This window comes from Pocillopora verrucosa, chromosome 7 (assembly GCF_036669915.1).
Source record: "Pocillopora verrucosa isolate sample1 chromosome 7, ASM3666991v2, whole genome shotgun sequence".
Classification (NCBI taxonomy): Eukaryota; Metazoa; Cnidaria; class Anthozoa; order Scleractinia; family Pocilloporidae; genus Pocillopora; species Pocillopora verrucosa.
The window spans coordinates 14851987-14865099 of record NC_089318.1 but is presented as its reverse complement, the minus strand read 5'-3'; the positions used below and the strand labels follow the sequence as shown (position 1 = coordinate 14865099).

Here is a 13113-nt window from a genome sequence, read left to right as displayed (position 1 = left end):
AAATTGATGGTGCATACACAAACAACAACAACAACAAATAGAAACATTCGGAAATTACGTGAATCCGATACCAGATAAGTGTCACTACCCTTCTGAGCAGACGGTACTGTGCATCACAGAACAAAGGAATGGCAAAATAAAACAAATGTGAGGACAAAACTGATACAAAGTCATTCGCAGATGAAGTTCATTTACAATCTTAAACGTGTTCTACGTCAACATTACTGCGTAGTACGAACTGTCCATGGGGAGCCTTTGATTCCTCTCAGCACTTACTCTTCCCATTGCATTAATATTCATGTATCATCATTAATAAGAACAAAGCTCTATGTAGGGATATTTAAAGTAAAGTTTCAACCTTTCTTCATTCTACAGATCAGCACCGAGAGGGACACGACATGCCATGAGATCTTAAAGCTATGCGACAGAACTTAGCACTCGAGACATTATTTCCATGGATACGTTTTCCGCCTGTTGCTTGGATTTTTTTTGTGTAAAATTTGCAGCATTCGTTGTATTTTGCTATGGCTAATTTTTTTGGCCGACATACGGCTATGGGTTAAACCCCAATGTGTCCTTCTTACTGCGAAGTACCTGAACGAATTACTTATGATTATTCCTCCCAGAATAACATGAACAATACTTATACCACTGCCTACTACTGAAAGCTTAATTCGCTTTATATGTTTCTTTCCAACTTGAAACCATGGTGACTGACTGACTTAAAAAAAAAAAAAGAAGAAGAAGAAGAAGAAGAAACGAAAAGCCAAAACAAACAAACTAAAAACATCGAGAAAAGTAATGATGCCCCTATCTACCCCTATAAGCTACTTTGCGTGGATTGAGATGAAAAATAATATTGAAAAAATGTCTTAGAATTTTTTTGCATCTTCTCAGAGTGCTACACAGCAAAAGCCACAAATAGAATTTTTTTTCGGTCCCCAAGTTGTTTGATTCTTACAGACTAGTTCTTAATTAGCAAAACTATGACTTATGCAAGGAAGGACACATCCAAAGCAACTTTTGCATATTTGCCCATTTCCAGAATATCTAGGTTTATATGTAAGGTTGTGTGATCTCTTTGTGTCGTTGCATACCGCATCAGCACTGCAGTTATGTGTTCCTATTTCACACTCGTCGAAGGTTAATTAGGCAAACTCAAAACTGATCCTTTTTGCGCTTGCTAGCATTCGCTTTTGAATTATTGACTTAATAGTAGAGAACACAACAGCCCCTGTAGCTCTAAATTTACCATGCAATATTACATTGCACCACATGTGCAGGTCCATCCGTCCCCAGAATATTCAGGTTTACATTCCTAGATGTGCAAACCCTTGGCATTATTACCTTGCATTGTTATAATGTCAGCAGCTTTTGTTTTCATAAAATTGTATTGATAATATAGAATACCAGTATATGTCTTCAGATTCAACATGCAACACCCCACATGTTCAGGTTCATCTGCACCCAGAATATTTTCTAGTTTACATGTACTTGTTCATTTCTACATTTGATTCCCCAAAATTTCTGCTATCAGCATCAGCACCGCAGCTCTGCAGGTCTTTGTAAACTCATCAATATTAGAATAAGCATTATTTCATCTTGAATAAATTCTGTACCACTGATCTTGCTCTAATAAATTATCCTAATCGTATCAAGTGGGACAATCTCTGTGGCCCCACATTTAATTCGCAATATCTCATTGCATTACCTTTGCAGGTCCATCCATCTTCAGAGTATCCAGGTTTGCATTCACAGTTGTGCGATCCCTTTGTATATTGTTCCAAACAGGAACGGGACTACAGTTAGGCTCTTCTGTAGCACTTTCGTTAATGTCTAAAATAACATAATTATTTGATGTTATAATATCGGTGACATTTGTTTTCAGAACATTAAATCGCTAATATATAACACAACAATCTATGTGCTAATATTTAGCGTTCTTGTAGACATTGTACTGATAATTTGCAATAAAACAATCCCTCTAGCCCCATATTTAATAAGCGATATATATTGCATTACCTTTGCATGCCCATCCGTCCCATGAAAATCCTGGTTTACATTTACAGCGGCACGATCCTTTGGTATTGCTACTCTTCTGTAGCACATCCGTCAATATCTGAAGTTACATCATGCTGATTTTAATTACCTTTGAAAAATTTAGATATTACAATAGTTTTGTAAAGTAAAAGGAGAAGTTTTGCACATATCCTCTCGTGTCATTTTTTATTTGTTATAGGCTGAGAGCAGATTAATCGAATAAATCATCCAGTACAAAACCATTTTTTTTGAAGCCCGTCCGTCCATCACCAGAATATCCAGGTTTACTTGTATAGTTATACGATACTTTGGCATCAGCGTCGGAACTGCAGTTGTACTTTTCTGTAACATATTGGTCGGTAAAATATTGGTCAGTAAAAAAGAAAGAAGATCTGAAAAAAAAATGTCGCAAGGCATGCTATTCAGAGAATAATATCGTGCAGCAGTATCCAGCTTTCTTTGCCAATAGCCTAGACCAGGATTGAAACGTAAAAGCATACTTGTCAAATAGTGGATGATAACACTTCTTGAGCGCAATGCAACAAGGTCCAATAATAACAAAAACCAATTCACTCACATCCTTGGTTTTGTCTTGTTGAAGATTTTACGATCTAGTTTATCTTAACTTACGCAATAATTGATTCTTGACGTCATCAATTCGGATCATGTGATTTATCAGGCGTTGACCATCAGATACTTTAGCGGTCTCAAATTCCAAAAAGCAACAACTGTCCGTGTGAAAATGAGATTTACTTATCATTTTGGGACACTTTTTTTTCAAATGACTAATCTTAATCTATAAATATTGGGGTAGATAAGGTTGATATTAGCTGAATCCCAAAAATGGAGACAAAGACATACAATATTAATAATTTGAGTGGTAGATTTGAAACAAGTAGTGGTTTGACCTTCGGTAGATATCGCGGTTAAACTTTTGAATCAGATTATAAGCAATCGGCGCTCCCCCCGTAAACCGTACCCAGGCTTGCAGAATTTTTGGTACGAAGATCTACCAGTTGTTAACGGACAACGCATTGACAGGTAAGTTGTCATTAAAGTCATATGCGTTAAATGTTCTGCATACTTTCAGAGATAGAGATGTTAAAAGGGTTGTGTCTGAACAGAAAAATGAAAAAAAAGCCATTTTTGTAGGTGCAGCAATGGGATTAAGACATCTGTCATTCCTTTCATGGGCGAGATAGTGAAGAAGAAAAAAATGTATTTTACACTGCTGTTACTCATAATATAGTTTTGTGAATCCAAACTATTGTTAGCTTCAGTTTGTACTTGTAGAGATTCTTTTTCAGATACCCCGATAACGGAATCACGTAAAGAGAGTGGGAGGCAAGGAATTAGTTTACGTCAATATTTTGAGGGGGAGTTACGCGTGAAATTTCACAATAAATGCTCGCTACTAAACCGACACTGGACCGCGTATTCGCATCGCCTTTTTGATTACAATGCTTAAACATATAATAATAACACTTAAAAAAAGGTGGGTTGGCTTTAAGGTAAGGTAAATGCTACTAACCTTCTGAAAAGACCGCGGCATTGAGCACCACTGACGTAAAAGAACAGCGAAATAATATGAAAGCATAGGGTATGCGTGATGAAAAAAAATCATTCGCAGATGTTAACTGAAGTTGTGGAGATGGAGAACCTACGCAGTAAATGTAATACCCAGAAATGGAAATTGCATCAAAATTGACTTTTAAGTTGCTTTATAAATTCACAATAGTTCCAAATGTCTTCCTCTGGAGGCATCAATTCTTAACAAGAAGTTAATGACAGTTTATATTAACCTTGTCCTAGAATCATTTGGAACAAATCATTTTTAATATCCCCTGTCTGTTATGGACATTTTTCAGCCTCGTGCAATTGAAGTTTTAAAATTCGAAATTTATTGAAATGGATAAAATATTGTGCAATTTTTTTTCTAATAGTTGCTAAAGTTATTCTAACTGGTAGAGTTTTTTTTTCCAGCGGACTGGCGTTAACTAACTTGCTGGTTAACTTGTTCAGGAATTCTTTTATAGAACAAGAATCTGAACTTTAAAGAAATAAAGCATTACACTTACATTACATACGAAAAAACCATGAAAAACACAAAAGGTGAAAAGAGAGAAACTATCCTTCGTTTCCCTGCAATTTGTAACCACATGAAGGGATTTGCTAAATCGATGATAACCTTGGTAATTTATAGGTAAACACCAGATGATTAATGATTTGTGACCATAAGTTCCAAAATGGTAAGTGTACTTAGAGACTGTTAAAGGTCTTATGGTGATCCAAGGTTTCCTCTCGTCAAGGCAGTGAAAGAATTAGGTAAATAGGTATCACTTATCATTTAAGTCATTTACCATTATATAAAACGTGTCAAAAGCATTAAACGCTTATGCAGGCAGTGTGCGCGCTCTGATTGCGTTGCATCATGGTCTTAAAAGAAAAAAGTAAGTGATTTCCATTATGTCGTGATGGAGCGAACGTCTATATATGGTGGCCGCGAGAATAGCGTAAATAGACAAATAATGTAATGGGGATTCACTGACTATTGCCGTTCCTTCGAAAATAATAAAGTGTTGAAGGGCCTGCACAACTCTTGCCATTCCTCCGTCACGAATTCGTTCTTAGAGGGCAAATGAAGAGATACAGAAAGAATCGAAACTGTAGTATTGCCTGAGAATCTATGCACATTCCTAGACGGGATTTTTAAATCAAGGAATCGACCCTTACATACCCAACGCATTACAGAGAAAGCCTTTCTGCTATAAAAACTTTTTTTGAGTCATTCACTAGGCGTAGATATAAGATTCGTGACAGGAGAATAGTTACGCCTCCTATATATATGCTGTTTCACTATCTTTTCATGTTTTTGTTTTTTGTTTTGTTTTTCTGTTTGTCTGATTTTTTTTTTGCTCTGTTTTGTTTTGTTAGTTTATCTTCCTTTTCCTATTACTTTCCTCTGATTTATTTGCTGATCTTATGAACGTAAGTTTCACCACGAAACGGTGTGTTTTCCCCTTAAACAAATGATTTCTTTATGTTTGATCTGTGTAATTTTCTCGTGCTCCTGAGTTCGATCACCAGTCTCTTGCATTTTAATTAAAATAGTTCAGTCTGTTACTATGTTCAATTCTTCCTGGTTCTTTCGATCGCTTTCGTTTTCTTGACCCATTTAAAACTATACGATTTCATTTTACTCAATTAAAAAAAAAAAACATGCAGAACTTTTCTTTTGTGATATCTTTTTACCGAGTTGTATGGGATACATTATCACTACACAAGATCTGCATCGAAAGATCGCGTGTTTATGGTAAATATGATTTAACATTCAATTCGCATTGTGTTTTAAATTCAAATTATGAACTAGTTCAATTGTGGCTCTGGTCATAAGTTATAATCAATATGTGTAAATGTTACTTTATCACGATTCTCTAATTTCCTTTTTGTTCATCTCTTGAATATTACTTTACGCAAATGCAAGTGTTATATTAGTGCGTGTTATATTCTGTATAATCGATAAAATGTTCTTGATTGCCAATGTGTTTGTTGATGTTGACTAAGGTGTTGATGTTGTTGATCACCGAATGCACTTTTTTCTCGTTACTGGACCAATATGTATCCCATGGCTTTGATGTGTACCTCTCTAGCATCAATTCCACACGTGTTGTTGTCATCACGCGGCCCTCCTGTTCCGAACCCGATTCTGGAATCAACATCCCCGCATCCGTTATTGTTATTGGCAAGAATACCAATCCTTGCTTTGCAAGCTCTATTCTTCCAATAAGCTCCCTCCGGTTCAAGATTAAACCCTTCCTTGTTACAGTAACGGTGTAAGTAACCCTGTGAACCAATCAGTGACTTCCATTTCTCAGGACCCAAAAAGGTGGAGCGGTGTTGCCCATCAGCGATCAGCCAGTACAGGGAATCGGCTGACTTGTTTATGACAATAAACCTGAGATCTCCGTCAATCTTCATACAGAGACAGATCTTGGAGAATGATGTGTTCCAATAGGTCGGTAACTTGGTCTCCACTGTGTCAAACCCAGTCTCTCCTCCAGGAAGATTATATTCTATCTTGTTGCTCCAAAAATCAGAATCAAAATGAAAAGTTCGCTGATTGGGAATAAAAATAGACAATAAAAATCAAATATGTCAGTCAATCCCAGCGAGTAACCCGCACCAAAAATTAAAAGCCGATTTGAACTAAATTACAACACAACAATTACATGTTTAACTGAGATTGGGTGAGATTACAACGAAAGTCAAATTTTGAACTCGAAACTTTTATCGTAAGTTTCTTAAGATGCTCGTACCATACCATAGATCTTTTAGAAATCAATTAATGCTATCATAAGTAATAAGAAAAATCAAAAGATTATTTGATAAATTGAAAAAAAAATACCTTCTTGCCATCAATCTTCATAACAGGGGTCCAAGATCCCACTCCACATCCAAAATCCCCCACGTGACAGAAAATGGAAGTAAATATCGAATCAATATGAAGTGTAACCACGCCACTCTTGCTGAATCTATTAAATAAGATTAAGGTAGATATAAATGTCAAACTCTGGAACCTACTAGGTATGTGAAATTTCATCTGAGTTTTCAGTTGGAAAGACTGAATATTAACAAACAAATCGGAATCAGCTTGGGTAAATTAACTTCGTATATTAACTTGTTATCTAGAAAAGCCCTTTTGCTCTGAGATCAAGTAGAAACAATCTTATCCTAGTTTCAAACTTACAATTTTCTGTTGTGAGCTTCCTTGCAGTCTGAATTCACTGAAAATAGGAACATAACAAACAAAGTAATAACAACAACAAAATCAGAACCACAAAATAACTGTCACATTGTTACGACGTTTGCGACATCAAAAGGAAGTAGTCACACATTAACTTAGACGTATAAGGGGTGGTGACCCTCCCTATCCTGTTTTTGTTTTTGTCTTTTTTAAAGTTATCAAGGGGATTTTAGCAGGGCTAACAGGACAACTGTCCACTTCAGCACCTTTTGTTTATCTTGGAGACATATTTGTTGCAAACTTGATGAAAATAGGATAATTGAAGCGTTACTTAAATTTATCAGTAACTCCTTGCTGGTTTAATTAAGAATACATGAACCAATACAACAAGGACACAACTAAAGTCACCTTTGCATATCTGCCTATTTCCAGAATATCCAGGTTTACATTTGCAGTTGTGCGATCCTTTTGTGTTGTTGCATACCGCATAAGTACTGCAGTTATGTGTTCTTGTAACACACTCGTCGAAATCTAAATACGAAAATCATCGATCGATCCTTTTAACATCGTATAAAAAACTTTCCTCTCAAAATATTGCTCGTCTAAACAAAATACGAGCATCCATGTGGCTCTACTCGTTATACCATATTGCACAGCACTACCTGTGCAGGTCAATCCGTCCCCAAAATATCCAGGTTTACATTTACAGTTGTGCAATCCCTTTGTATTGTTGCACACCGCATCAACACTGCGGCTGTGTGTTCTTGTAGCACACTCGTCGATATCTAAATATGTAAATAATTAAGACCTTGCACTGTAATGATGTCAGTAGCATTTTTTTTCGTTACATTGAATCGATAATATAGAATACCAGTATGTGTCTCCAAATTCAACATGCAACATTTCATTGAAATACTCGTTGAGGTTAATCTGTCCCCATAATATTTTTTAGTCTACATGTACTTGTACATTTGTACATTTGGTTCCCCGAAATTTTTGCTATAAGCATCAGCACCACAGCCGTGCAGGTCTTTGCAAAATCATCAATATCAGAATACGCATATCATTACTTCATCTTGAATAGATCCTGTACCATTAATTTTGCTCTCTTAGCATAGTATTAATAGTATAGAGTGGGACAATCTCTGTGGCCCCACAAAAACATCATTCTTTGATCTGTTATAATATCGGTAACATTTGTTTTCATGACATTGCACTGCTAATATACAATAAAACAAACTGTGTGCTCTACATTTCACTTAGAGGTCCATCTCTACCCTCAGTATTATTGCAAATAGCAGCAGCACTGTAGCTGTGCTCTTTAGTAGAGCATTTCTCAATATTTAAATATGCATATCATAACTTGATCTTTTATGATGTCAATTGCATTTATTTGCATAACGTGACATTGATAATTTAGAATGCAACAATTCATGTGTTTTGCAACATTGCATCAACGATATTGAATATTTTTGCCTCTGAATTTAACCTTCCATATTCCATGGCATTACCAGTGCAGGTCCTTCCGTCCCCAGAATATCCAGGTTTGCATGTGCAGTTGTACGATCCCTTGATATTGATGCACTCCGCATCAGCACTGCAGCTGTGTGTTCCTGTGGCACACTCGTCAATATCTAAGTATGCACATTACTTATTTACTTGTTAAAATGTCAGTTGCATTTTTATAACATAGCATTGATACCATAGAATATAGCAATCGATCTCGGCCTACATTTTCACCTGTAAGACATTATTTCATTACCTGTGCAGGTCCCTTCGTGTCCTGAATATCCAGGTTTACATTCACAGTTGTGCGATCCTTGGGTGTTGACACAGACAGCGTCAGCGCTGCATTTACGTGTTCCTTATGCACACTCGTCAACATCTGAATAAGCATTGATTTCATACATAATGAGATTTACTTAGTGAAATATTATCGTTCGTGTCTCTGATTGGACGAAAGATATATTTCACAGTCGTGCGCTCCCAGCCTTTGAGATGTGTCGGTCTGTAAGAAAATTCTCAGTATGTATAAAACGAAAACATTATACCATGGAAAGTGCTCGAATGGCTTTCATTCACTTGTCGCGATGCATCAGAAAACTCACTAGTTCGCTTCGCTCACTCGTTGTTTTGCTCTTTTGTTTTTTTGTTTTGTTGTTTTTTTGATACTTTACAACTCGTAAATGAAAATCGTTCCTGCGCGTATTCTATAGAATAATCTTTATATCATCAATCGATCCTTTATAAAGTCTGAAAATAGACCTCCAATAATCTATGTAACGCTATATTAGACATGCAATATTTTACTGTATTACCTTTGCAGGTCCATCCGTCCCCATGATATCCAGGTTTGCATTTGCAGTTATATGACCCATTGGTATTGTTGCACACAGCATCAACACTGCAGCTGGGTTCTTCTGTAGCACATTCGTCAATATCTAAATACGCTTATCGTTAATTGATTGTTTATAATTCTGGTAACATTTAGCGTTCTTGAAGAGAGTGCACTGATGAATTGCAAAACAACAATCTCTCTAGCCCTATATTTAATCTGCGATGTTTCATTGCATTACCTCTGCATGCCCATCCGTCCCCTGAAAATCCAGGTTTACACACACAGCTGTACGATCCTTCGGTATTGTTGCACACAGCATCAACGCTGCAGCTGTGCTCTTCAGTATCACATTCGTCAATATCTGAAGATACATAACATTGATCAAAACAATTTAAGTATTATAATAGTTATGGAAAGCAAAAGGAAAAGCTTTGCACATATCTCCTCACGTTAATAACTATTTTGTTATAAGCAGAGAGCAGATTAATGGAATAGATCAGTTGATTCTCTCTTGGAAGAAAAACGCGATCCATCCCTGAAATTCTGAACGCCTTTATTCGCGAGCCATATTCTCTTTAGAAAGAAACACTTTTACCTTTGCAAGTCCGTCCATCACCAGAATATCCAGGTTTACATGTATAATTGTTCGATACTTTGGTATTGCTGCAAACAGCATCGGAACTGCAGTTGTGCTTTTCTGTAGCATATTGGTCACTGTCTGAAAATAGATCATATTGGTTTCTATCATAAATGAAGCTACCTTTTATTTAGCACGAATTTCGAATGTGCTTAAAGTTTCATAGATAGTAAATTTAAAGCTCAGATAATGGCAATACCTTCATCACAAGTCTGACCCTTGAAACCAGCAGTACACCAACATCGATAACCTTTTTCGGTAAAACCACTTTGGCAAGTAGCGTTGTTCTTGCAAGGATTTGCTAAACAGGTATTCTAAATCAAATGAAAAAAATGACATCTTAAAAAAATGTCGCAAGGGATGCTATCCAAAGATTCATATCTAGCAACAATATCCAGTTTATTATCATTCACTAGGCGTAGATATAAGATTCGTGACAGGAGAATAGTTACGCCTCCTATATATATGCTGTTTCACTATCTTTTCATGTTTTTGTTTTTTGTTTTGTTTTTCTGTTTGTCTGATTTTTTTTTTGCTCTGTTTTGTTTTGTTAGTTTATCTTCCTTTTCCTATTACTTTCCTCTGATTTATTTGCTGATCTTATGAACGTAAGTTTCACCACGAAACGGTGTGTTTTCCCCTTAAACAAATGATTTCTTTATGTTTGATCTGTGTAATTTTCTCGTGCTCCTGAGTTCGATCACCAGTCTCTTGCATTTTAATTAAAATAGTTCAGTCTGTTACTATGTTCAATTCTTCCTGGTTCTTTCGATCGCTTTCGTTTTCTTGACCCATTTAAAACTATACGATTTCATTTTACTCAATTAAAAAAAAAAAACATGCAGAACTTTTCTTTTGTGATATCTTTTTACCGAGTTGTATGGGATACATTATCACTACACAAGATCTGCATCGAAAGATCGCGTGTTTATGGTAAATATGATTTAACATTCAATTCGCATTGTGTTTTAAATTCAAATTATGAACTAGTTCAATTGTGGCTCTGGTCATAAGTTATAATCAATATGTGTAAATGTTACTTTATCACGATTCTCTAATTTCCTTTTTGTTCATCTCTTGAATATTACTTTACGCAAATGCAAGTGTTATATTAGTGCGTGTTATATTCTGTATAATCGATAAAATGTTCTTGATTGCCAATGTGTTTGTTGATGTTGACTAAGGTGTTGATGTTGTTGATCACCGAATGCACTTTTTTCTCGTTACTGGACCAATATGTATCCCATGGCTTTGATGTGTACCTCTCTAGCATCAATTCCACACGTGTTGTTGTCATCACGCGGCCCTCCTGTTCCGAACCCGATTCTGGAATCAACATCCCCGCATCCGTTATTGTTATTGGCAAGAATACCAATCCTTGCTTTGCAAGCTCTATTCTTCCAATAAGCTCCCTCCGGTTCAAGATTAAACCCTTCCTTGTTACAGTAACGGTGTAAGTAACCCTGTGAACCAATCAGTGACTTCCATTTCTCAGGACCCAAAAAGGTGGAGCGGTGTTGCCCATCAGCGATCAGCCAGTACAGGGAATCGGCTGACTTGTTTATGACAATAAACCTGAGATCTCCGTCAATCTTCATACAGAGACAGATCTTGGAGAATGATGTGTTCCAATAGGTCGGTAACTTGGTCTCCACTGTGTCAAACCCAGTCTCTCCTCCAGGAAGATTATATTCTATCTTGTTGCTCCAAAAATCAGAATCAAAATGAAAAGTTCGCTGATTGGGAATAAAAATAGACAATAAAAATCAAATATGTCAGTCAATCCCAGCGAGTAACCCGCACCAAAAATTAAAAGCCGATTTGAACTAAATTACAACACAACAATTACATGTTTAACTGAGATTGGGTGAGATTACAACGAAAGTCAAATTTTGAACTCGAAACTTTTATCGTAAGTTTCTTAAGATGCTCGTACCATACCATAGATCTTTTAGAAATCAATTAATGCTATCATAAGTAATAAGAAAAATCAAAAGATTATTTGATAAATTGAAAAAAAAATACCTTCTTGCCATCAATCTTCATAACAGGGGTCCAAGATCCCACTCCACATCCAAAATCCCCCACGTGACAGAAAATGGAAGTAAATATCGAATCAATATGAAGTGTAACCACGCCACTCTTGCTGAATCTATTAAATAAGATTAAGGTAGATATAAATGTCAAACTCTGGAACCTACTAGGTATGTGAAATTTCATCTGAGTTTTCAGTTGGAAAGACTGAATATTAACAAACAAATCGGAATCAGCTTGGGTAAATTAACTTCGTATATTAACTTGTTATCTAGAAAAGCCCTTTTGCTCTGAGATCAAGTAGAAACAATCTTATCCTAGTTTCAAACTTACAATTTTCTGTTGTGAGCTTCCTTGCAGTCTGAATTCACTGAAAATAGGAACATAACAAACAAAGTAATAACAACAACAAAATCAGAACCACAAAATAACTGTCACATTGTTACGACGTTTGCGACATCAAAAGGAAGTAGTCACACATTAACTTAGACGTATAAGGGGTGGTGACCCTCCCTATCCTGTTTTTGTTTTTGTCTTTTTTAAAGTTATCAAGGGGATTTTAGCAGGGCTAACAGGACAACTGTCCACTTCAGCACCTTTTGTTTATCTTGGAGACATATTTGTTGCAAACTTGATGAAAATAGGATAATTGAAGCGTTACTTAAATTTATCAGTAACTCCTTGCTGGTTTAATTAAGAATACATGAACCAATACAACAAGGACACAACTAAAGTCACCTTTGCATATCTGCCTATTTCCAGAATATCCAGGTTTACATTTGCAGTTGTGCGATCCTTTTGTGTTGTTGCATACCGCATAAGTACTGCAGTTATGTGTTCTTGTAACACACTCGTCGAAATCTAAATACGAAAATCATCGATCGATCCTTTTAACATCGTATAAAAAACTTTCCTCTCAAAATATTGCTCGTCTAAACAAAATACGAGCATCCATGTGGCTCTACTCGTTATACCATATTGCACAGCACTACCTGTGCAGGTCAATCCGTCCCCAAAATATCCAGGTTTACATTTACAGTTGTGCAATCCCTTTGTATTGTTGCACACCGCATCAACACTGCGGCTGTGTGTTCTTGTAGCACACTCGTCGATATCTAAATATGTAAATAATTAAGACCTTGCACTGTAATGATGTCAGTAGCATTTTTTTTCGTTACATTGAATCGATAATATAGAATACCAGTATGTGTCTCCAAATTCAACATGCAACATTTCATTGAAATACTCGTTGAGGTTAATCTGTCCCCATAATATTTTTTAGTCTACATGTACTTGTACATTTGTACATTTGGTTCCCCG

At 36.2% G+C, this 13113-nt stretch overlaps 2 protein-coding genes across 2 annotated transcripts; both read right to left on the bottom strand.

Moving 5' to 3' along the window:
- Positions 1-5643: 5643 nt before the first annotated feature.
- On the bottom strand, positions 5644-6466 carry LOC131792412 (uncharacterized skeletal organic matrix protein 5-like). The gene is made up of 2 exons (XM_059109781.2): positions 6446-6466; positions 5644-6156 (listed from the first exon to the last, which is right to left on the bottom strand). The coding sequence occupies exons 1-2, from the start codon at positions 6464-6466 to the stop codon at positions 5644-5646; spliced, it is 534 nt and encodes a 177-aa protein (XP_058965764.2).
- Positions 6467-10982: 4516 nt separating this feature from the next.
- LOC136282319 (uncharacterized skeletal organic matrix protein 5-like) lies at positions 10983-11805 on the bottom strand. Its single transcript, XM_066169848.1, has 2 exons — positions 11785-11805; positions 10983-11495 (listed from the first exon to the last, which is right to left on the bottom strand). Exons 1-2 carry the CDS (start codon positions 11803-11805, stop codon positions 10983-10985), a joined length of 534 nt encoding a protein of 177 aa, XP_066025945.1.
- Positions 11806-13113: the final 1308 nt, after the last annotated feature.